The following is a 26,106-nucleotide window of genomic DNA, read 5'->3' as shown; positions in this document are numbered from 1 at the left end:
CTATCTTTAAAAGAGCATAATTCTAAAATGGTTCCAGTGAGGCCACCATAATTAAAACTACACCTGTGTTTTGTGGTAATGAGCAGTGTGTTTAAGTTTCATAACATTTGGTTTAGGCCAATTGAAGTTAGGGAACCAAAACGAAAAACTCATATTTGTTTTCAATTTTAAAGGGGAACAACTCAAGAAAGGTTAGAGCGACACCACCAAAATTCAAACTTGATCTGTGTTTTGTGGTATTTAGCATTGTGTATAAGTTTCATAACATATGGTTGCGGCAAATCAAAGTTACAGAATGTAAACCAATTTTGGGAGGTTGTGGCAGTCAGGGGTGAAACTAAATAACCCCTTCACTTTGCTGGGGGCATACCATAGTTGTACAGTACTCTATTACTGAAGAATCATTAAAAAGTGTACACCAATGACAGACAGATGATTGACTGCAAAGGGATGGCATTAATCTCATCTGGTCTTTAAGGTCAGGTGAGCTAAAAATTAATAGAATTCAGATATCTTTTAATATTTATTCATAAAATTATATTTTCTGTAAAAATATCACAAGGCTTTTTGTTGCATAGATGTTTTTTGTTGATAAATGGTACAAGATTTTCACTCTCCTATCATACATTCTTCTTTGTTGTGGTCATAACCATCCTCAACATAAGCAGTGGACACAGAAGACAAACTGCACCAAAAATGTAACACACCTTTTCCCCCAAACTCCAGTAGACTGCAAAAAAAATTGTAATGTAGAGAAAAATAATTAAGATAAGTTAAAACCAAATGCTCATTCTATTATAATTTTCAAGATGCAAGACAAAAATGCAAAAAATTGGTAAACGTCATCATCAAAGGGCAATAACTCTAATAGGAAGTCAACTGATAATTTTGCCAATGTGAACCTTGCTAATTGATAATTTTTGCAAGGGTTTTGTTAAACTGTTTCAATTTACTAGGTTTGTGTAAAGTTAAAATAGGTGTTGAAATTCGTTTTATATAGTATTTGTTTTATATTTTGTAGTGATAGCGTAAACTTTTTATTGACTTTAGATTTGAAAAGTGAATTGCTTTTCAAATCCCAGGAAACTGGTACGAACCCGAGGATAAACAAAATAAAGCGTCCCGCCCGATTACATGTTACAACACTTACACACAAGTTATTGTCCAGAAACTATAAAAAAAACTTGTTTTGGCCCCAATACCAAATGTTGGTACCATAACCCCCAAAACAATCCCAACCTTCTTTTTTTAGTATTGTTCTTTCAGGTAAAACTTCAGAGAGATCCATTCACATAACGAAAGTCAATGTCTTTTAACTCAATTTAACAACAAGTAAAATACATCCCTGTTTTGTCCTTATTATAACGTTAACTGACTTACTAGTTGATGTTATAATTGGTCCTAATGCTCTAGCTAAAGCTCCAAGGGATCTAAACACTCCCCAAGTCTACTTACTAGTGGATGTTATAGTTGGTCCTAATGCTCTAGCTTAAAGCTCCAAGGGATCTAAACACTCCCCAAGTCTACTTACTAGTGGATGTTATAATTGGTCCTAATGCTCTAGCTTAAAGCTCCAAGGGATCTAAACACTCCCAAAGTCTACTTACTAGTGGATGTTATAATTGGTCCTAATGCTCTAGCTAAAGCTCCAAGGGATCTAAACACTCTCAAAGTCTACTTACTTGTTGATGTTATAATTGGTCCTAATGCTCTAGCTAAAGCTCCAAGGGATCTAAACACTCCCAAAGTCTGCTTACTAGTGGATGTTTTAATTGGTCATAATGCTCTAGCTTAAAGCTCCAAGGGATCTAAACACTCCCAAAGTCTACTTACTTGTTGATGTTATAATTGGTCCTAATGCTCTAGCTAAAGCTCCAAGGGATCTAAACACTCCCAAAGTCTACTTACTAGTGGATGTTATAATTGGTCCTAATGCTCTAGCTAAAGCTCCAAGGGATCTAAACACTCCCAAAGTCTGCTTACTAGTGGATGTTATAATTGGTCATAATGCTCTAGCTAAAGCTCCAGGGGATCTAAACACTCCCAAAGTCTACTTACTAGTGGATGTTATAATTGGTCCTAATGCTCTAGCTAAAGCTCCAAGGGATCTAAACACTCCCAAAGTCTACACTCTAGTTGATGTTATAATTGGTCATAATACTCTAGCTAAAGCTCCAATGGATCTAAACACTCCCAAAGTCTACTTACTAGTGGATGTTATAATTGGTCCTAGTGCTCTAGCTAAAGCTCCAAGGGATCTAAACACTCCCATGATAACACCTTTTTGGTCAGTTCTGCCAAACTGGGAGATCAAAGTTGTTAAACAGGGAACTACTGTTGCTGATGCTGTAACACCAATGATAAATATAACAAAGGCTACAAGAAACTTTAATCACTCAAATGTTTAAATATGCCATATAAATACTTACATAATAATACTATTGACATAAAAAGTCATAAAGATATCTCTGACCTGTATGTAATTTTGATAGTTTAATGCAAATGTTTAAATCTAAATGGCATAAGTTTAACATTTATTTAAGAATTGAATGCTTCTTTTTGTAACTTCATTGGGGTGTAAACATGGTAAAAGTGTTGACTGAAGTACATTTTGTATGAAGCGCGGAAAGTTTTCATTCTAAAAATGTGCACACAGCCAACGCTTTTACAACCCTATGAAGTTACAATAAGAAGCATTCAATACTTATAATTACATTTTTAGCTAGGATCATAAGAACACAAATTTTATCAATTTTTTATTTCATTCACCTGTGCACTTTATTGTCAGACCTTGTGTTATCATGAATGATAAGTTTTATTGTGTGATGCAATTGCTTACGGAATAACATGTGATGTGCAGCTAGCCAATCAGAATAACGTATTAAAATGCAAAACACATCTAATGTAATTATTTCTATGCAAAATTAACAAAGTCAATAGATCATGACTGAGCTTGCAAAATAATCTCCATCATGAAATGAGATGAACCAATGCCTATACAATCACATACCAAATATCACTGACTTACAATAAGTGAGTATCTGATCATTTATTTCTACATATTTAATAAAACCGTTTTGAAGTTTTTGGGGAAAAACATAAAAACTGACCAAAAATTGTGTGCCTATTCTTAATTACGTAAAGAGGTTGAAACTCAGGGTTTTTTCATTGGTTGCCTTAAATCAATTTTGTTTTGTTATGTAATAAATCAGGATGTTGCTTTCTGTTTAATTTTGTCATATACCATATGTTTTTTCTCCTTGGTCTCTAGTGGATAGTTGTCTCATTGAATTGGCTATACCTTATTTCATATTGAACATTTTGATAATCCTAAAGTTTGGAGTTTACCTGCCTTATTGTAAGATCAGGTTCTTTATCTTATCACTTACCAAAGGCAAAGAGAAAAAGGCCAGTGTACATGACACTTGCTGTGTATGCAAAAGCCATAATAATAAAGGCTGGTATAAGTAAAGTCATTCCCTGTAATAAAAATACTAGACAATCAGTTAAATCATTCCCTGTCATAAAACAATCAAAAATAATAATTTAGAAAACTCTAGTTATCATAAATACAAAACACTGCTAACAATTTTCATACAGACAATCATAATAATGATGATAATGTGGGGCTTCCTTTAAGCTTTCTTTGGAATAAACATTTTACACCTCACTCTGGTTCTTATATAAAAACTGATCTTTTTTACAGAAATGATATAAGTTCTTTATATTCCTAATAAACTGTTGACACAGAGAAATGTCTAGCCTGTCGGCATAAAATTAAAAAAAAGACAATCTGATGGACAGCAACATGGTTTACGATTTCAGTTGCTGGATTATAACCAATGGATAGGGCCTTGAAACAGTCCACTTCATCAAACTGATATGAACTGATAGCAATGCAACTTCATACAAAATATCATGGATCTATATATCACAAGTAAATCCCTTCAAACTAATACAATACAGTCCCATACCAGTTTAAAATTAATATTGTACTAAAACAAAATGCTAACTTGATCTATAACTTGTCATGGTGTAAACTATATAACAAATATCAAGTCAATATCTTCAGTGACAAAAAAATTTAGTGGAAATAGATTATTATAGTGAATTTTACAAGTCCAAGGACCATAACTCTGCACTAAATCATCAGGCCAAAACAAAATTAGAACTTGGTCTGTTATTTGTCATGATAAAACTAAATACCAACAAGAAATAATTGTAACATGATGCTGTTACAAAGTCTCCCAAACAAAGCTCCCATAATTCTATATTCCCAAGTACAAATTGATTTGGTCTTGTGAAGTGATATGTGTAAGTGATACCTAGATATTGACCCTGTATGTCATTCAAATCTTCTTGAAATGAAGAACAGGAATATATATGGTTTAGGGGTAGGGATCTCCTCAGTTTCAAAGTTTTCAAACATGAGGGGCTATAGGGGTGACCCCCAGGGACTTCCCCTATATTGCCTTTTTTTCCCATACAAGAAAATATATGGTTTCAGGGTGGGAATCTCTAAATTGCGAAGTAGAGCGCAGCTGGATACAACCACAGAGGTCCAACCCTAAACTGTTGGGGCAAAAATGGACACAATATTCGATCATGATACAGGTCTGAATTTGAACTGTAATTAAACTTTCGACACATTATAGGTTTCTGACATAGAATAACTGTAGTCAAAGAATCTAGAATCGTTTATATGATTTGAATTTATATTCAATTTTTTGCTTTTGTGCAATACACCATGCTGTTGATCCCCCCAAAACTTTTTTTTTACCCTCCCTTTTTTTCCCCAAAAAATAATATTTTCCCCTCAAGATATGGTTATAATCTCAATTCAAATTTCCTATGGAGTTTGCAACCATAATTACCCATTTGAAAACATTATAATAGTCTTAAAATAGAAATTACATACATAATTTTGGCAAAAAAATCAGCATTTTAAAAACAGTAAGTTTTAAAAATAAATTGACAGCTAATCACATCAAGACAATACAACATTTCTTTAAACATAATTTAAAAGCAGTGTAAGGGAGGTAAATCAAACACAACATTGCACTTTTAAAGTAAACCAAGAAACCCTTCTTTTCCCCCCTTTTTTGCCCCTAATTCCTAAACGGTTTGACCCATTACCCTCAAAAGTCAATCCTAATCATCCCGTTGTGGTATGGAACTTATGGTATAATTTCAGAGAGATCCATACAACTTTTCAGAAGTTATTATCTGGAAACTAGAAAAATGCTTATTTGGGACCCTTTTTTGGGCCCTTATTCCTTAACTGTTTGGACCATAATCAAAAAACAATCCCAACCTTCCTTTTGTGGTTAGTAACCTTTGTGTTTAAATATAATGGATTTTTATTTACTCATACTAAAGTTATTGTCTGGAAACCAAATTTCTTCGGACGACATTGACAATGACAAATACTAAGTGATACTAATATACAATCACAAAATGTTTGCGGTCATATAAAAAGAAGGGGGTGGGGGTGACCCCTGTGGTCTTCCCCTATATTTCATTTGATTTGTTTTTTTGTCCTATACATGAATATATAAGGTTAAGGGGGTGGGGATCTCCACCATTCACAAGTTCTCAAACATGAAGGGGTGGGAGTGACTTCAAGGTACTCCCACTACATTTGATTTGCTTTATTGTCCCATTTAAGAATATATATGGTTTAGGGGTTGGGATCTCCACCCTTTACAAGATAAAAGAGCCATATATATATATAATATGATTATTTCATTGTCCTGTGATCATTACTGAAGACCTTGTGTGTCTATCACTTACTGTGATCATTACTGAAGACCGTGTGTGTCTATCACTTACTGTAAGTGCTTTTTTAATTTTATAGCACTGGATCTTTACTACTTGTAGTGGAATGCAGTACTTGGTGTTATCGGTGTTTTTGTTTCTGCTGGTTTATTAAGTGAATTACTTTTCCAACTGGTTTTAACAGTTTTGCTGTTACACCACTGTTGTAGGTTAAGGTAGCACAATACAAAGATTTTTTTACTTTCAATCACTAACCTTTGAAATGCTGTAACTTACTTATGAATGCATAGAAAATAATAAAAGAGGTATATATAGATAGATAAAAGATTAATCTTTTAAATGAATTCAATATTTTTATTATGCAATCATTATGTAATCAATTATTATGTAATTAGTGGCAAAATCTGGGTAAGTTCACTTGAATGAATTTAGCTCTATCATCTCTTTAACTAAACAGAAAATTTTAACGAAATCTTAATCAACACATCATGGGCTTCAAAAGCGTGTCTCAGATTGTCTCTACGGTATTCCATTCTCTCATAAATCTCTAATTAGTGTAAACATCCTAACCAAATAAAAGAAGATAAAGTTTAATTAGGTGTAAAATTTGTTCTATACATTCTATCTGAAATCTGAGACACCCTTTTGTAGATAATGGCCATAGGAACAACATATAATAAAATCAACCCTCTAGGGATACCTATGCAGAAGCCAATTTCATTTGAAAGTGGAAATTTGGTGAAAATATTTTAGACACAGTTAACATTATAATTGGTTACATAATTGTTGCATCATACTAACATTGCATTAATTTGAAAAAGTAATCTGTAAGCTATCCAAAACTACCACTTTATAAATTTTCAAGCATTATTAAGAAAGTTACAGCATTTTAAAACTTAGGAGTTGGATTATAAAATCTTTGTATCGTGCTACCTTAACTGAGCATGCTAAACCTCACCATATTCTTTCTGTCTGTCCCAAGTCAAGAGTCCATTGTCATGATTGTTGTCATTGGTGGCTGTTTCCCATATTTGTTTTTTGTTTATTATTTTAAGCATAAATAAGGCCATATGTAGTTCCTCTTTTTTAATTGTTTCACATTTTATAGCTTAATATAGAGTATGGGCTTTGCTCATTGTTGAAGGCTATGAGGTGCTCTATAGTTGTTCACATGTTCACTCTTTGGTCTCTGGTGGATAGTTGTCTCATTGATAATCATATCTTATCTCCTTAATTTTATATTTTTAAACTTATTCAATTGATAGTACATCTTTATGTGTATTAAATATTTACCATTGTTGCTGTTCTGACTTCTGTTCCAGACTTAATCTTTCTTACATAACCACCTGAAACAATACAAATGTGTTGTAAAATGTAATATATATAGGTGTGATTTAAAATACATTTCCTTTGCACAAACTTTTACATGAAAGTCCATAAAAAATATATCACTCTTGCATTCAAAATAATGTATCTAATATAAGTTTAAAAAAAAAGTTTTTGGTTAGTTCCATAATGGCGTTTTTGTTTGTTTCGTGTATTTTTGAACTCTGACATAGTTTTTCCATCATATCAGTAACCGTCTTTTCCAAATAGGATTTTTCCTCCTTTAATCGTGAAAAAGTAGATCTTGATAAATTGAGCTGATTTAGAATGTTAATTAAACTTTCATTCTGCTTGTTTATTTTGTTATACATCGATTTATTTTCTGTTTCAAGTTTGTCTAGTTTTTTGTTTGTCCCCTTCATAGTTTTTTCATGTGTCAATTTCATTTCTATAAAAGAACTTTTGATTTTAATAATAGTTTCTCGCATACACGAAACAGGTATTTCTACAGGAGTAGATGAAACCACGTTTACATCCAGCTATGAATTATTTTTACCAGAGGATTTGCTGCTTACTTTAAGGGTTTTTTTTTTAAAATATAGGATTTCACTGCATTTTTTTCTTTAAATAAACTTTATTCAATACTTAATAGAAAAATAAAATAAAAATATGGGGTCATTGTCATTAAGCTTACAATCTGCCTTTAAAAAAAGCATGCATTTTTGTTAAGGTACTCTTTTTCTGTTGAACTAATCGGAGAAAAAAAGGTTTTATCGAAATAGAAAAAGAACTAAATAACAGAAATTGCTTAAGTAAAAAAAAATAAGATTAAATTCTAATACTAAAAAAATGGCATTTTTTTTTAACAAAGTGACTTTTAAATGATATAAACATTTAAAAAATCATCTGGGCCCAAAAAGAATTGATTTTTTTGGGTTGATTTTTGTACCATATCATAAAGTAACACTTAAATAATAAATAAAATTTGTAATGAAAATAAAAGTTTCAATTTTTGCTGAATTTTTTGAACCCTCCAGCCTCCTTAAGGATTCTTTCAAGTCATCAGACTACTCTCCGACTGAGGCGAGCCTGAGAACAAAACTATCTAGTCCAAGCTTTTGTACCAGAGGTTCACCTTTTTTTATTTTGGTTGAATATGCTTTTTTAAGACCGCAGAAGCAAAAGAAAAGTCTGCTCTACCTTTTGCTTTTATAAAATGTTGCATTCTCAATTGTTCTAATAAGTTGGGGTTATTGTTGCAAATATTGCATAAACATGAGATAAAAGAGTCTCTAGGATTATTTTTTAATTACAAACTCTGGCACGAGCTGTTTTAATTAATGGTTGTGTAATGTTAAGTTTTTTCAATCACTTTGTTTAAAGTTTATATGTTGAAATGAAAGGAAAATCTCACAAAAACTCCAAACAGAGTTTAGAAATATCCAAAAGAAGGATATCCAGCACAGTATTATTCAAATAAAGTTTGAAAAAATCTATTATAGTAGGAGCTATGACGAACACATCTATTACAATCAAGGGACGTAACTCAAAACAAATGTGCAATCTAATCAAATAATTTGCCTATTGAACTCTTAAATAGGACCTTTTGATGAAGAACATAGTACTGTGGCTTTTACTTTTGACAAATAAGCAGGGGTCGAATTTAAGCTTTTTTTGTGTACTGGCCAGCCGGACCAGTGGACTGAAAACTCTACTGGTCCGACTCCAAATCTACTGGTCCTGCAAATATGTCATTCATTTGACAAACACTAAAATAAATATAAACGATAGATGCTTAATATTATTTTGATGCTTTCGTTTTCATAAGTTAGACAGGAACAAATGGATAGTCTTGATTCTGATTTTGATAAAGGCTTTGATAATCTCAATGATTTTCTTTATCATCAAAATCAGATTTTTTTGTGCTGTTCTAATTGCTCATGAGCAAGTACAGAATCAAATTTGAAATTTGACAATCCAGTTACGAAAATACATTTCCTATGTAGGGTTGTCACTGCAAATTTTTCACATGATGTACAGTTCATTAAATTCCGATCAACCATATGCGACACAGGCACTTGTTTCTGTCCGTACGAAGGTCGACTATCCATACTTCTATTTATATGGATAGTCGACCTTCGTATGGACAGAAACAAGTGCCTGTGATTCGTGATCTTTTTCCCATGATTTTTGGTATTTGCGTTTCCTTTTGTCAATTTCATATACTTTATTTGGATCTTCCGTTTGATTTTCACTTATTCTAAATTTTTGTCCGGCGGTTTAACTCCTTCCAAAAATTTCTTCATTTTATATTGTTATAAAGGACGCTCACCCGAGATATTAATTAATTTGATCAATTGTAATACCCCCAAGTACCGTGTAATTGATTTTACAGGTAAATTGTTTTGTAAACAAACAATGCAATCAGTGTTTTTTATCGACAAATTTCTACTGGTCCGCCGGACCACCAGCTGACAAAATCTACTGACGCACATTCTACTGGTCCCGGACCACCGGACCAGCAATAATTTCGACCCCTGCAAGTGAGTGTATGCATTTTGTGTCAGAAGTAATATACAAAACCTTTTTATTTCCATTATTTACTAAACTGTAACCAATGAAAAAGACATGGATTGTTACCTTGAACTAACGTCATCACAGCTCCTATAAAGAAAAACATCTTCCCCTGCTGCATACTGAAATTGAAGAATATCTTTATAATTCAGCCTTATTAAGTTATATGACTGGATTTAGTTTAAATGTTGGCATTTGTCCTCGCCAAGGCTTCTGACTTTAAAATTGATAATTTAAACTATCTCGATTGGATAAATCTGATAATCCAAGAATATATATATTCTTTAATAAAAATAGATTATTATCTAATTATCTAATGAAAATGATATTTACAAACCACAATTTATGTTCAAAGGGAAATACTCAATCACACATACAATAAGTATAACTTACCAACTAAAAGGTCAAAAGATTAACAATGAGAAAAGCTAAAATCATGAAAATTGAACTTGACCTTCATTAAGTCACATGAACCACATATCTTAATTTAATATCCTCAAAGTGTTTAAATGTTAATGAACACACTGTTTTGCAGCCACATGCCCGCTGTATATCCCCAAATAGACAAGCATTCTGAGAGTATTGCATGGCAATACATAGTCCCCTATCGGGTAAAAATTACATTATACTGGAACAAAATGCTTACTTGTTCTATAACTTGTCATGGTGTAAACAAAAAGTAAATATCAAGTCATTATATTTAAGCATGACTAAAAACAGTGTGAATAATTGATTATATGTCTTGAGTGAATTTTTCAAGTCCACGGACCATAACATGCAGAAAATTTTCCGACCAAAACAACAATTTAAACTTGATTCGGAACTTGTCATGAAAAACTATATACCAGTTATCAATCAATATCTTCAAGCATGATGACAAAAAGTGTGGAAAACACTCTTTATAATAACATTGGATATGATTAATAGTTCTCTAAAATTAGATATGATGTAATACAATGTAAAATGTTTTAATAATAATTGTTTAGTGTTAATTTTAATTTACCTATCATAATGTAATCTGTTATGAGTAAGGAATGTCAATGTAAATTCCAGTCCAGAGTAAAAAAATAGGTACAGGAAGTATATTACACCAATTCTCTGCATTGATTGGTTATCTGAAAGGAGAAAATATATATATATATAAATAAATGGAATTGTATATAAACGTATACATAAATTGATTAAAAAATACTGACATTATATCTTTATTTTACACTGTTATATACATATGAAAACTGAGAATTTGTTCTTGCTTTCAAAATCACCAACACTGGCCATGTTTTGTCTAAAAAAGTATTTTTCTACTTTTCTTTCAAGAAACATGATCGCTTCTCTGCCCTGTGCAATTTTATAACTGTATTCTCAACAGTAGAAACTGGGACAGTAGACACTTAGAACCAACAAAAGATACTTAACTTATCACTGAAATTCATGATAAATTAGACAACAGATAAAAAATCATTAAGGTGCTTGCTTAAATTTAGTCAAACATTAAATTTTCATCAATATTAAAATAAAATAAATGCAGATACGACTGCAAAAAGAAAACAATTTCGGTGAACCATTTTTTCTTTCTGTTTTCTCAAAACATATTATACCATATGCTCCGCAGGGCGCAGCTTTATACAAACACAGAATTTGAACCCTGAACAATGGGGCAAGTATGGACACAACATTCAAGCTTGATACAGCTCTGAATTTGGATTGTGATTAAATAGTTGACACAACACAGGTTTCTGACACATAATGAATGTGGTCTAAGAACTTACTTAAAAACTTTAAATTTTAAATTGGACATTACCTATTATGGTCCAATATCAAAAATCTAAATACATGGTTAGATTCAGCATATCCAATAACCCCAAGAATTCAATTTTTGGTGAAATCAAATAAAGTTCAATTTTGGACCCTTGAGACCTCAATGTGGACCAATCTGATAACTGGGCCCAAACATCAAAAATCTAAATACATGGTTAGATTAAGCATACCGTATATCAAAGATCCCATATATACAATTTTAGTTAAAATCAAACAAAGTTTAGACCAACTTGAAAACTGGGCCAATAATCAAAAATCTAAGAACATGTTTAGATTCAGCATATCAAAGAACCCCAAGAATTCAATTTTTGTTAAAATCAAACCTTTGACCCTTTTGACCTTAATGTAGACCAATTTGAAAACGGGACCAAAAATTAAGAATCTACATACACAGTTAGATTCGGCATATCAAAGATCCCAATTATTCAATTTTTGATGAAATCAAACAAAGTTTAATTTTGGACCCTTTGGGCCCCTTTTTCCAAAACTGTTGGGACCAAAACTCCCAAAAACAATCCTAACATTACTTTTATGGTCATAAACCTTGTGTTTAAATTTCATAGATTTCTATTCACTTATACTAAAGTTATTGTGTGAAAACCAAGAATAATGCTTATTTGGGCCCTTTTTTGGCCCTTAATTCCTAACTTTGTGGACCAAAACTCCTAAAATCAATCCCAACCTTCCTTTTGTGGTCATAAACCTTTTGTCAAAATTTCATACTAAAGTTATGGTGCGAAAACCAAGAAAAATGCTTATGTGGGCCCCTTTTTGGCCCCTAATTCCTAAACTGTTGGGACCTCAACTCCCAAAATCAATCCCAACCTTCCTTTTGTTTTCATAAACCTTGTGTTTAAATTTCATTGATTTCTATTCACTTATACTAAAGTTATTGTGTGAAAACCAAGAATAATGCTTATTTGGGCCCTTTTTTGGCCATTAATTCCTAACTTTGTGGACCAAAACTCCTAAAATCAATCCCAACCTTCCTTTTGTGGTCATAAACCTTTTGTCAAAATTTCATAGATTTCTATTTACTTAAACTAAAGTTATAGTGCGAAAACCAAAAGTCTTTGGATGCTGACAACGATGAAGACGAAGCCGGGCGATGACGCCGCCGATGCCAACGTCATACCAATACAGGACCAAACAATTTTCAATTTTTGCGGTCGTATAAAAACCTATCTTCTCACAATTTATTTCCAAATTCTATTTCATAGATTTTTATTTATACACACAAATCTGTTTTTTTCAGGTCAATTTTCAACGACTCATAGCTCGGTAAAAAGCATGGTGACCCATACTTTTTATTCAATTTTTGAAAAAAGCATAGTCATGATAGTAAAGTCTTCATTTTGGCAAAGTATAAGAAAATTCTATCTCAAAAAGTATACACCTATTATCTACCTTAAATGCAAGGAGTCCTGAAATATCAACAACTGAGCAAAATAATGTATTGATACAAAAATAAATATTGTTTACCTTTTTGTGACATATTTGTTGCAGATGAAAACTTGAACAAAGAAACTGGATTAATTAAATGTGCTTTTTCTTGCCATCCATTGGCTATAGATTGTGCCTGAAAATATATAAATGTAAGCTTTTACAACCTTGCTCAAAATAAGTAATTATACATGCACCAAAAATGTGCTATAGATAGATAGAGAAACCTTGATAAAAGTGCATGTTTTTATTCAAGCTTGTTAATGTAAATATTTGAAAACAACCCTTATTGAATAAAAGACACTAGAACATACCCGTGAAATTGCAGGCATTTAGAGCTAGGTTAAAAATAAAACTGTTATCATGTAAGAATGAATTTTTGTAAAAGATTATGACTGGAGAATTTCAGGAAAGGTAACAAAAGTTATAGGTACTTGGGGACAGGACAAATTTTGTCAAACCTTCCCTCTGTTTTTCCAAAATCTGATACTTTTTTATCTATTCATTTCAACTATTTTCACGTTTTTTTGTAGACTGTATACAATGATATATACTATTTTGTTGTTACAAGAATGAATTGGAGTATTGTAGAAGGCTTTCAATTATATGTCGATGAAATTGCCTTACAGGATAAAACTTGAAAGAGGATATTTGTAGTATATTATAAATTGCCTTTAATAAAAATGTTTAAAGTCCCATAAACCTGTATTGACAAAGTGAAAAAAAACATGTTAAACTCATAAGGAGCTTCCTTTCCCAAGAGAAAATAATGATAAATTAAAAGAGGGACTAACACAAACATTTCCCTCGTGTTTAGGATTAAAACAGGGTTGTATATTAATCCCCACATTATTTTCATTGTAAATATCAAAAGAATTGTGGTAAATTTCAAGTAAATCAGTCTGAACAAATTCAATAAGTGCATAACATTTGCAAAATTGACAGTTTACTTTAAGTCCATCGATTCTGGGACAATCCACAAAACTGTCAAAATTGAATGGAAGATCATCACCTTTCAAATGTTTAGGTTTTGGGTTTCTCCATGAAGGAAAATCCAGAAATACAAATCTTTTTTCTATTGATATTAAAAGTTTACAATAAGCATTGAAAATCCTGTCCTTTCACTTCAACTCTTACCCTTTTTTCCACTGGCAGTGTTTCTTCGAAAAAAATGAAGACAAATAAAATATCAATCACAGCTAAAGATAAGGCAAAGAGAGCAGGTACCACGTAAAATGCACCATCTTGATGTCTGGCCCATATTGAGAATCCTGCTCCTATTAATGGTCCAAATACAAAACCAATGGAAAATGCTATACCAATTAAAGCCTGAAATAGAACAAATATGCATTATATATACATAAATAAGGCTGTTAGTTTTCTCGGTTGAATTGTATTACATTGTCATTTCGAGACCTTTTATAGCTGACTATGTGGTATGGGCTTTGCTCATTGTTGAAGGCCATATGGTGACCTATAGTTGCTAATTTCTGTGTCATTTTGGTCTCTTGTGGACAGTTGTCTCATTGGCAATCATACCACGTCTTCTTTTTTATATTAGACAGAGTAATGCTTAAAATTGGAAGCAATAAAAGATTGTATTTCTTTGCCTATTACAGAACTGTAAATTCAGAATTATTGTGAGGTTTTTATTAATCTGGGACAAAGGTGCAAATTGAGATTTTTTATTTTATCTGTTAACACAATATGGAAGCTAGAAATATCTCTTGTGCCAACAGTTTCCAATTCTATTTCTTGTCTGCATTACTTTGCAACAGTAATAAAATCAATATCAGGTCATTTACAGGTAAGTTTGTCATATATATAACACCTTTTACAATCTTTAAAAACATTTTAATTCTCAACTTAATTTGATAATACACACAGATAAATTATCTTGAACACCTATATATTTAATGGTAATCATAATTTCTTTTGCTTAAATATAGTTTCTCATTGGCACTCACACCACATCTTCCTATATCTATTTGTACGGTTTTATTTTTATTTAAAGATATTTTAAATGAAAGTTAATTGAATAACATTTTGTCATTTTACTGATATTTTACATCATATCATAATAGTTTCAGAATATAAGCAAAGTGGTGGATTGATAATCTAAATCTTGTTGAATTACACTGGGTTTCTCTTATGTTGTACTAGCCATTGCTAGGTGGTATATTCATGATATTGGAAAACAGGCTCTAGTATCAAAAGTCAATATTGGAGCTTCCATTTGACTTTTATGGGAGGTCTAGGATGAAAAAGTTAGTTCTACATTTTTTTTTTTTGTTGTAATCTCTGTCCTGCCTTTTTATTTTCACTCTATTCGATTCCTGCCATTCTTTTTTTTTAGTTATTCCCCACTTCTTTTTACACATAAATTGTCATCCAGCCTTTTTTTTACATAGTTGCTCATTATGCCTTTTTTTTTACTCAAAACTCCTCTCAAATTTCATCCTAGCCCCCACCCCCCTAAAAATCAAATGGTAGCTCCCTAAGTAAACACTTATATTTACCATTCCTTTGCCCCGTTTTTCTTGGGGTAAAATATCAGCAACAATAGCAGTGGCTAAACTGACGTTCCCTTTACTTAATCCTCCTATAATTCTAGCCAATACAAACAACGTAAAGTTATGTGATACTGCCCACAATGCATATGATCCTGCAACACCTGCCTACAAAAATAAATTAACAATCAATAAACAATATCTTTCAAACAATACAAAATTTTCATTTGCAGCTTTGAAATGTTTAATCATTTCAAATATTACCAAAGTTCTTCAGGCTTCATACAACACTTTCTACATTTATAGCACACGATAAGCATGATCTTGATGATAAGCATACAATATATAAATCATGGGCTTTAATTTGCTATACATTTAAGGCTTCTCTTACAGTGTCTTAGATATCTTTTTTTCTTTTATTTCAGTCAAGATATATAAGACATAAATAGTTTTATATGTCAGTAATATGGATGTAGTCCACTTGGTTTACCTTTGTTCAACTGATATCCCATTAGAAATATAAGAACAAATTTCCAATGTCTCCCACATTGCACTTATTTTATATTCCAATTAATAATTCATAAGTAGCATAACTCATCAAGGGACATAACTCAAGAACTGAAAAAGCGATGCAACCCAAATTTGCGCAGTGCACTTGATCTGAGATTTGTTGTAATAAGCATTCTGTATACGTTTCATAACATTAAGTTAACACAAATTTAGGTCGCCATGTTTGCAATCTTAATTGACTAGAAGGGTCGACATCTAACATATTTTTAAAACTAAATGCCCCAATGATGATAAAGACCAAGTTTGGTTAAATTTGACCAAGAAGCTTCAGAGGAGAAAATTTTTGTAAAAGTTAATTGACCTGAGTGAGTGGACAACAGATGGTAGATGCTAAGTTATGAGAAAAGCCTACTTGGCCTATTCCGTATCCACTTCACAAATAATACACAATGGTCTAGAAGTATAGATTCTTGGTATTGACATTGTTAAAACTCTTAATAATGTATTATACTTTTCTATTTTTCTCTTTGAATATTACTTTTACTGTTTACTCTGTTTTTATTGATATCAATTTGACATGGCTTGGTACTTGTACATCCCGTCATTGTGTTATTGTTCTATGATAATTTTCGTATTCTTGTCTTCTTTTTTTTTTTTTTACTAATGTGCTTTGTCTATATGCCTATTGGTGTTTCTTGTTACATATAACATGGCTCAGTACTTATACATCCCCTTATTGTGCTATTGTAAAACATTTTTGTATTCTTGTCTTTCATTTTTGCTAATGTGCTATGTCAATATGCCTTTTTATGTTACTTTGATACATATATGACGTGGCTCTGTACTTATACATCCCGTCATTGTGTTATTGCACTATGGTATATTTGTGTATTCTTGTCTTTAATTTTTGCTAATATGCTTGGTCTGTATGCCATTTTGTGCGTCTTTATTACTCATTTGTTTGTTTTATAGTGATTAAGAATATGACGTTGTTATCCATTCTTTTGATGTTTGAGCTTTTGATTTTGCCATTTGACTAGGGACAGTGTTCTCCCCAGGCCGTTTTAGCGCCGCGATTTTCAGCGCTATTTCAATTTCCCGCTGTCCTATTGCACTGACCGCGTCGCTATCCCGTTCAACCGAGTCGCTATATTTTTTTTCGTATTTTTTAAAATTTCCCGCTTATTTTTCTTTTCGGGTCACGTGATTGACTGGTTAACGATTTTTGAAAGAATTATTTCCGTTGTATTAAAGTAACTCCGCGGGACCAGTCTAATAAATTTTACAAAATGGCGTCGTTGAGAGATCAAAATAAACAAAGATTTCAACATTGACATCTATTTAATGAATATATAGAGGCATATATGAATGAAATGAGAACAAATAAATTGACCGCATTTCCCAACGACATTCACAAACTTGTTTAACGAACTTTGAACAAACACTGATTTTAACAACGATCAAACTGGCTTCAATGAGCTAGTCTTTGAAGTATTAATTATCACCCAATCGAACTAATACCTGTTTAATCAGCAATTCTACAGTAATGAATTTTACCCTATGAAAACAATTAAGAGGATATGATTAGAAAAACAAACCCCAAGCTGATACTAGACTTGAGAAATTCACTTTCTCGATGTCCAGCTTGGGTGAAGCCAAGTTAAACGTCGTAAGGTTAACAGAACACTGCTACATTTTTTAGCTTTATAAAGATCCCGAAACGTATGAAAGGAACGGACAGTGCTAACAGAGACATATAATACATGTCTCGGGTGCTGAAAAGTTCATTTCTATATTATATAAGGGAAGTTTTACCCCCTTCTCTGACAACGTTGTCTCGACCATTTTTTGAACCATCTACGATTATATCATTACTTTTTTTGCGTTTACAACCGAACTGTCGAACCTGTATTGCTTGAAAGAAGCATCCCTGTTATCAAGGGATTCATTATAAGCCCGTATTTTACGATTACTTGACCATACATGGCTCTTTTTCAAATGGATAAGGGAATAAAACAAAACGAAAATTTTGTGTAAATATATATATAATATCGATATTTGTCAACCAATCATCAATATATCTTAATTAAATATTGCTTTAAATTTAATGTAAACAGAGGATGGCTTGGATAAGGAATAGTATTTAATGCTAAAAAAAAAAGACACAGGTGTAAACAGGAAGTTATGTCAGCCAGTAAGGGAGATAATTTGGGAGGGAAAGACCTAAAAGAAGTATTGTCAAATCTTGACAAACTTATCTGGTGGCATGTATTCAAATGTTTATAAAATTATCAAACAAAACCTTTAAAGGTGGTAGTTGTTTCAATTGGCATACATAATGTATTTGATTGGTAATTCACCTTTGAAATAAAAAAATCTCTTTAAAATATTTTTAAAGGATTTCTTTCATATTCATAATTGGAATAGGTTAGCCTTTTTTTAAGCAAGTCTTTGATAAGATTTGAATATTATTAAAAGGTCAATTTCATTTCTTCCTTTGAAATACTATACTCATTTTTATTGAAAAGTTGTACTTTGCTAGAAATGTTAATAAAAGTAAATGTAAAAAATACCAATCTTGTCATAGAAAACTTTCTCACAGAAGCTGACAATGACTTTATTGTTGGTCCTACATGTTCTGCAACATCACCTGTTAGTGATAAGAAATCTTCACATCTAGGCAGTCTGGTATAGACCCACCATGGAAAAGACTTCTCCTTGGGTTTTATAGACAGATGATATGAGGATTATATGTATTTACAATGGAGACAAAAAGACTTTTCTTCTATCATGTCTATATCCAGACAATAACATTAGCAAACAAAGGGGTAACTTCCATGAGCATGATGAGGACATCATTACAAGAGAAAACATCAATAGCATTATATAAGAAAAACACATAACAAATCAATTACAAACCAACCGCGCGCCGCGACAAAGTTACTGAGAATTGTCGAAAATCACGCGCTTACCACAGCGCTATCCAAAAATCCTGGGGAGAACACTGACTAGGGACTTTAATTTCCTTTATGAATTTTCCTCGGATTTCAGTTTTTTTGTAGTTTTACTTTTAATGGTTATAACCATTGTGTTTAAGTTTCATAACATTTGGTTGAGGTAAACTAAATTTTGGGACCTAATAGGTATGCCTGGATAAGGGTAACACTTAATGACCCCTTTGCTTAGAAGAGGGGGCATAAAATATGTACCATAGCTTTGATGTTACGAATGAACTTGTGTTTCAAATCAGTCAACAAATATTTTACCCTAGTTGCACTTTCAATGTAAACATTCTTTTCCTTTGAAAAGCTAAACACGCCAAGCACATGCATAACCTATCTCCATACAGCTAAGAGGTTAAATTGGGGGGTCACATGAATACAGATTCAAAAAGGTTGAATTATTGACTTGCAAGTAAAGAAGGGTGAAAGTGATGCCACACAGATTTGAAGTTGATCTGTGTTTGGTCCTAACAAGAATTGTTGATAAGTTCCATTACATTGGTTGAGGTAAACTAAATTTATTGAATTGAAACTAATTTGGGACAATCATAAAAATGTATAGAAGAACAAGGGTTAAACTAATATAAAATATAATTATCTTCAAGTTCAAGGTCAACACAGCTATCCTCAAGTTTATATCAGGGCCAATATAGACACAGTCAGTTAATAACACTATGTTTTGACTTACAAAAAAATGTACCATAAGTGGTTCTCAAATCACAAATTTAACATTTAAACTCAGCAAAAGTATCAAAGCCTATAGACTATATGACTAAGATTGTTCGGTGAAGAAATGACAAATTGAAATGAGATTGTACCAATTGTAATTCATATGTACAAAGTACAACTGATGACCCATCAGTGTTTTTAACTTACTTAATCACTAACATTGATACTAGGGTCAACATTGCCAGCACTTCCTAGTCTTGCCTTGAAAGTTTTGTTGAGGTGAGACAACAATTTTAATACTGAAAAGGTTTATCATGTTAACATGGCTATATTGTATTATTTGATATCTATAACATTGAAACATAAATCACTAACCAAAGATAGCAATAAAACAGGCTTTCTTCCATACACATCTGATGTTGCACCAACTATAGGGGAGGCTAAAAACTGAAGGAAGGAAAAAAGGCTTCCAATGACACCTGAAATTAAGAAATGGAAGTATAATTTACAAATATAATATTGAAATGATATGTATCGATTATCAGGTTGTCTGAAAATTGATATATATAGATTCCAACTATGTATGGAGTGTAAAACAATATTTATCCAATCGAGACAAGGTAAATTTTACAAATTTAAAATACCAGGCTCTCTGTGAGTGGATAAATAATGTATGGCATAAGTTTATTGGGTGGAATCTGTTTCTATAATGATTTTTAAAAGACACATGCAGACAAACTCAATCCTTCTTCAAGGACAATCTACAAAAAGATGTGTTCTTTCAATCATGATGTGTGGTCACCAGACATGGTCGCCTTTTTTCATGACGTCACAATAGGAAATTCAGAGAAAAGCAAGAAAACTTGAAGTCATTATCTAAATGATGACCAATGAAATCAAAAGAACCACACATTGATTAAATGAAATTAATCAACAGGTCAGGAAAAGGATAAACATAATAATATATAATCAGCTGAGAATCACAATATGAAGATTTTTGTTGAGTGAGCAAAGAGAACAAGTTCACAGACACATCAACTTGTATTTGTAGTATTTGTATTTCTATCCATCTGATGAGTTAAACTTTTTCAACGGATTTTTATAGTTCGTTCTTATAAATTGTACCAGGTAATAGGGGAGGGATGGGATCCTGCTAACATGTTTAACCCTGCCACATTCTGTATGTATGTGCCTGTCCTAAGTCAGGAGTCTGTAATTCAGTGGTTGTCGTTTGTTTATGTGTTACATATTTGTTTTTCATTCATTTTTTGTACATAAATTAGGCCAGTAGTCTTCTAGTTTGTATTGTTTTACAATGTCATTTCAAGGCCTTTTATAGGTGACTATGCGGTATGGCCTTTGCTCATTGTTGAAGGCTGTATGGTGACCATAGTTGTTAATTTCTGTGTCATTTGGTCCCTTGTGGACAGTTGTCTCATTGGCAATCATACCACATCTTCTTTTTTATAAGTTCAAAAACCTTTATATTGTGGCGATCAGCTGATATTTTACAATAGTTATATGCAGACAACCAGATAATTGATTTATTGCTTGCATTTGCATATTTTGCATGAAAGAAACAAGTGTAAACAAGTAAAAAAGACACTGTTCACCCATAAGTTTCATAACAATTAGTTGAGGCAAACTAAAGTTAGATCACGGAAACCAAATTTTGGAAAGTACATTGTATAAATGGAAGTTCAGACATGTTTGTAAGAGGGAGGTACAGATTGATATAAAGGGTAAAACTTAATGCATAAAAAAACATATACCTCCAAAGAGTACAGAATTCCATCTGTGAGTATCTGGTGCTCCAACAAACTCTCTAAATCCTGTAACAGAATCCTTTATAACTTTATAAAGTCCTCCCTGAAAAAAAATTGCAAGAATAAAGCAAAAGGTTTCTCCATGTGCAAGCTAAACATTCATTCTTAAATATGAGTACACTATGTACAATTTCAATGTTTTCAGAGGATATATCTTTCAGATTCTAATTTTTAGTATATTCTCTAATTTGTATAATATTAAACCAACAAGATGCACCATAATTTTAAGGTTGGATTTTTACTAGGAACAAAATAAGGCTGAAAGCAGAAATGTACTTCTCAGACACATAATTCTATCACCATGATCACCGAGTCAACAATTATTTGCTCTTACTGAGTAGAAAGACCAGTTTACTAATTTCCAGATGTTGCACATATATTGAATGGAAAAATGCAAATGTTGAAATCAAAATAGCAATACCTTAACATGTAAATAACTCTAAGTCAATGAACCATGACTTAAGGAACAGTGAAAAAGGATTTCTAAGACAATACTAAAACAACTGCAAAGAACATATCTTTGACTTAAAACCCCTTAAACTGATCTTATCAAAAACTTTAACAAATAAATTATGTTAAAGTTTCAAAGTTAACAGACCATGACTGAAGGGACCAAACAGTCTCCATTTACCAATGCTTAGACTCTGAATTCCAAATATCATTGACTTACCTGAAATGGTTCCCCTTAAACTGACCCTAATCACAAACATAATGCAAACGTTTCAAAGTCAATAAACCGTGATTGAGGAGGCAGGGCAAAATAATCACCATGGCAATGAAATAAAATGTGCCACTGAATGTTTATAATTATAAACTTTGTACTACATTTACTAAATATTATTGACTTATTAATAGTGGTTCCCTTAAAACTGACCTATAAATATTGTGATGCATGTAAATTTTCTTTATTTCAGCTTCCATGGCTTCAGAAATATGATTTTTATGACTTATATATATATCTATGCATGTTTATTATTGATAACAATATGAAGGCTGTAACATTATACAGAGTTATCTACCTTTTGAATAATAAGGTACTCATGCAGATAATGTACTGTATCACTTGTCATGTTACATGTACATCATTAATCATGTATCTATTCATGTCAGGGGTTTGTTCTTTTTACATGACTGGTAACATCAAACTATCATATAAACATTAAACTATCATATAAACATTAAACTATCATATAAACATTAAACTATCATATTGGTGAATAACATGCATGGGATTAATACTACTTGTTTTTTTTATGTACAAACGTTTGTTTTAGAATAATTGTTTCAAAAATATTATCATCTAACATATAGATATAAGAAGATGTGGTATGAGTGCCAATGAGACAACTCTCCATCCAATTAGTCACAATCTACAAAAGCAAACCATTATAGGTCAAATTATGGTCTTCAACACGGAGCATTGGCCTACACCGAACAGCAAGCTATCACTATGTGCAACTTCAAATATTTTATGTCGTTTGAAAATCATTTAAGGTTATTCTGGTCATAATTTTTGTATTCCAGAAAAAGGGGGATGAAAAAAGTGTCCAATCAGCAATGATTAGTTATACAGTGCATATTAGCCTGATAGATTATTAAAATGGCGCCTTTTTATCATCGTTAGGAAGAACACTAATCTAGGGTGCTAGCATGAGGCAGCTTTACTGCCTAAAAATCAAGCTACAGAGACTTAAATCAGTCAAAACAAATCCCAGGGATTTAGTGTTTTAACCCCATTGACAGTACTAAAACAAAATAATCTACAGGCAGATGGAAATCTGAAAGATTATTTTTGCCAGCCGTCATGGCCTTAGATCTTTGGTTCATCCCTGATCAATTGGCCTATATAATGGAATATAAATCAGTATTCTTATTCCTTTAATATAAATTATATTTTAAATTCATTTTGAATTTTTACATTTTTTTGTAAGATGAATCTTACCTTGTCGTGTTCACCATAATAGTCCAACAAGGAGGGTAACAATGGCAAAATTAAGGTGAAAGACAAAAGGTCGAGGACAAGTGAAATGAACAGTACAAATAGCCTCTTGTTTTCCCGTCTATTGGCAAGTTTCTTTTGAGCTAACACTTCTGATACATCATTTTCTTGCTTCTCTTTCTTCATATTTGCTTTTCAGTTCTTAAAATTCTAGGACCATTGATGATCGCAACTTTTATTTTAAATCTCTACAAAAGAAAATGATAATTACGAATGTTCTAAATGATACATTATTCTGTAATCACAAGTCTCGAGGCAAAATATCACCTAGACCTAAATAACTGGAGCTACAACTTTATTACAGTTACATTTTTAGATTGTAATATTATGCTTTGTATAAATCCTAATTCTTTGAATTTTCTTTTTGTAGATACATTTGTATTAGTATGAACAGTTGAAATGAAATATAATGATGCATGATGTATGAACTTTAATATTCAATTGCACGGTAATCTGTATACATGGTGTACATGTATTTTGAAAAACAAATGTTATATTAAAGCTGTTTGGTGTTTATCTCCTGCAATATTAGTCTTTCATTTTGTCTTTGTTGTTTCTTTATATAGAATGAGAAATAATTTATGTTCAGACGAGCATAGCGAGGTACATGTAGAACATAATCATATCTTTCTCATCTCTTTTTAAATTAAAAAACACCTTTAACATGTTTAAAAGGATTTTTCTTTCAATTTAAATAGCGCTTAACTTACCTGGTGAGGACGTTATAAAAACTTAAAATCAGTAAACCAATATAAAAAAAGAAGATGTGGTATAATTGCCAATGAAACAACTTTCCACAAGAGACCAACATAACACAGAAATTAACTTATCATAAAACTTTGATAACATATCTTTGTCATACATGTATGTTACATGTTTCAATAACTGGTATATATAAAGGTTACTACAGTAACAACAGGTAAAATTCTTATATGATGGATGTTTAAATTTAGATGTGAGGAACATGTACAAGTGTTTAATTACAGTTTAAAAAAAACATATATGTCAATATGTCATGAAATCATTCTATCATGTCTTAGTATATATGTAAATCATGATATTCATCATGTTCATGAAATCTTTTATCAAATATATAGAAAACTGAAAAAATGAAATTAAAACATTTAAACTGTAATATTCATAAATCTATATATTTTATCAAATAAAATATCATTTTTAAATCAAACTTTTATATTCACAATTTATAAGAGTTCTGGGCAACCCAGTGTCTCACCTGCTTTATCTAGTTTATGAATCTAATAAATGTTTTCAAAACTGCAGACTGTCATGACTGTATGTAATTGTAATGGGAAAACATACATGTCCATTTAAAAAGTAGTATATGGAAAACAGGAAATAAATATAGAAGTTTAAAATGTAAAAAGATAAAGATGACGACGGACACTGACACTGGACACCAAGTGATGAGAAGAGCTAAAAGGGCCAGGTGAGCTAAAAATGACCATTAAAATCCACAAAAAATTTTATCTTTTTGAAATGCAAAAATTTAATGCATTTAACTTTTATATATATCTAGTGGATGCCAGGCCTTAATACTTTCAAAACTGCCAAGGTAAGTCTGTACATAGTAGTTTTTGAGGTGTAAATCAACCTGTTTTGTCCATTTGTTATGATGAACCTGATATTTTTACTATAAAATATATATTAATATGTCAACAAACAATCTTACATTGTACAAGGAATCATAACTCTACAATGTATATGGTTATTAGAGGAAAATAACATACACTAAATAATCATAAAACTTTGATAACATATCTGTCATGTATGTTACATGTTTCAAATGGCCAATAAACATAATTTATCATGTTTATTTCGTTAAAATGTATATTGGTATTCATTATTGTCCTCATGTACATGTATACTAAACAATAGAAAGATATTTATAGCAGCTCATAGTTTGCCAATAATGCATAGTACATCTATGTTACTACAGAAATAAGCATTCTATGAGTACTGCATGGCAATAAAGTCCCCTATCAGTTAAAAATTCATTGTATTGGAACAAATTTCAAATCTATCATGTCTATATCTTCAAGCATGACAATTTTTTGTTTGTTGAAAACTTAGGTTCCACATGTTCCTGAGTGACTAACAATTACATGACTAAACTTAGTAAAGTCAAAATATAGGACACTTCATAAACATGTAACAGTATTCATCCATACCAATTTTAATCAAATAAATTCGTCTGGCAGGCCTCCAGATTTTTTGGAAAATTTTGTGTTCACCCCAAGAGCCGGTTTGGCCACCACATAAAATGAACATATGATATGTTTACATAGTTTAGGACTCTATTCATTATAGGTTGAAAAATACAGGCAAATTTTAGATGTTTATGAAGTGTCCTATATTCTGACTTTAGTGGAACCTAAGACTGCAACGTTGACGTCAAAAAGAATGTTTATCGCCCTAATTTTTTCAAGAAGTGACCTAGCTGAGTGCCTCGTTGAAATATTAATAGATTATTTTACAGGCAGTTGTGAATACTTGTGGATATTTCGAACAATCGTGTATAATATATAGACATACCGTGTTTTCTTTTAAAAAAAAAGACTTGTACCGGTTCAATTGTTTACTTCCTGCAATCCACGTGTAAAATGAAAATAAACAAGCTTATTCCTATACCT

General features: G+C 31.7%; 1 protein-coding gene across 1 annotated transcript; it reads right to left on the bottom strand.

Moving 5' to 3' along the window:
• Positions 1–510: 510 nt before the first annotated feature.
• On the bottom strand, positions 511–23,643 carry LOC143072415 (major facilitator superfamily domain-containing protein 10-like). Its single transcript, XM_076247327.1, has 12 exons — positions 23,399–23,643; positions 21,403–21,499; positions 20,006–20,109; positions 15,459–15,617; positions 14,077–14,268; positions 12,979–13,075; positions 10,682–10,793; positions 9,745–9,800; positions 7,072–7,124; positions 3,390–3,480; positions 2,209–2,346; positions 511–730 (listed from the first exon to the last, which is right to left on the bottom strand). Exons 1-12 carry the CDS (start codon positions 23,579–23,581, stop codon positions 621–623), a joined length of 1,392 nt encoding a protein of 463 aa, XP_076103442.1. The 5' UTR covers positions 23,582–23,643; the 3' UTR covers positions 511–620.
• Positions 23,644–26,106: the final 2,463 nt, after the last annotated feature.

This window comes from Mytilus galloprovincialis, chromosome 4, assembly GCF_965363235.1.
Source record: "Mytilus galloprovincialis chromosome 4, xbMytGall1.hap1.1, whole genome shotgun sequence".
NCBI lineage: Eukaryota > Metazoa > Mollusca > Bivalvia > Mytilida > Mytilidae > Mytilus > Mytilus galloprovincialis.
The sequence above is the reverse complement of the archived record's forward strand: the minus strand, read 5'-3'. Positions and strand labels throughout refer to the sequence as shown.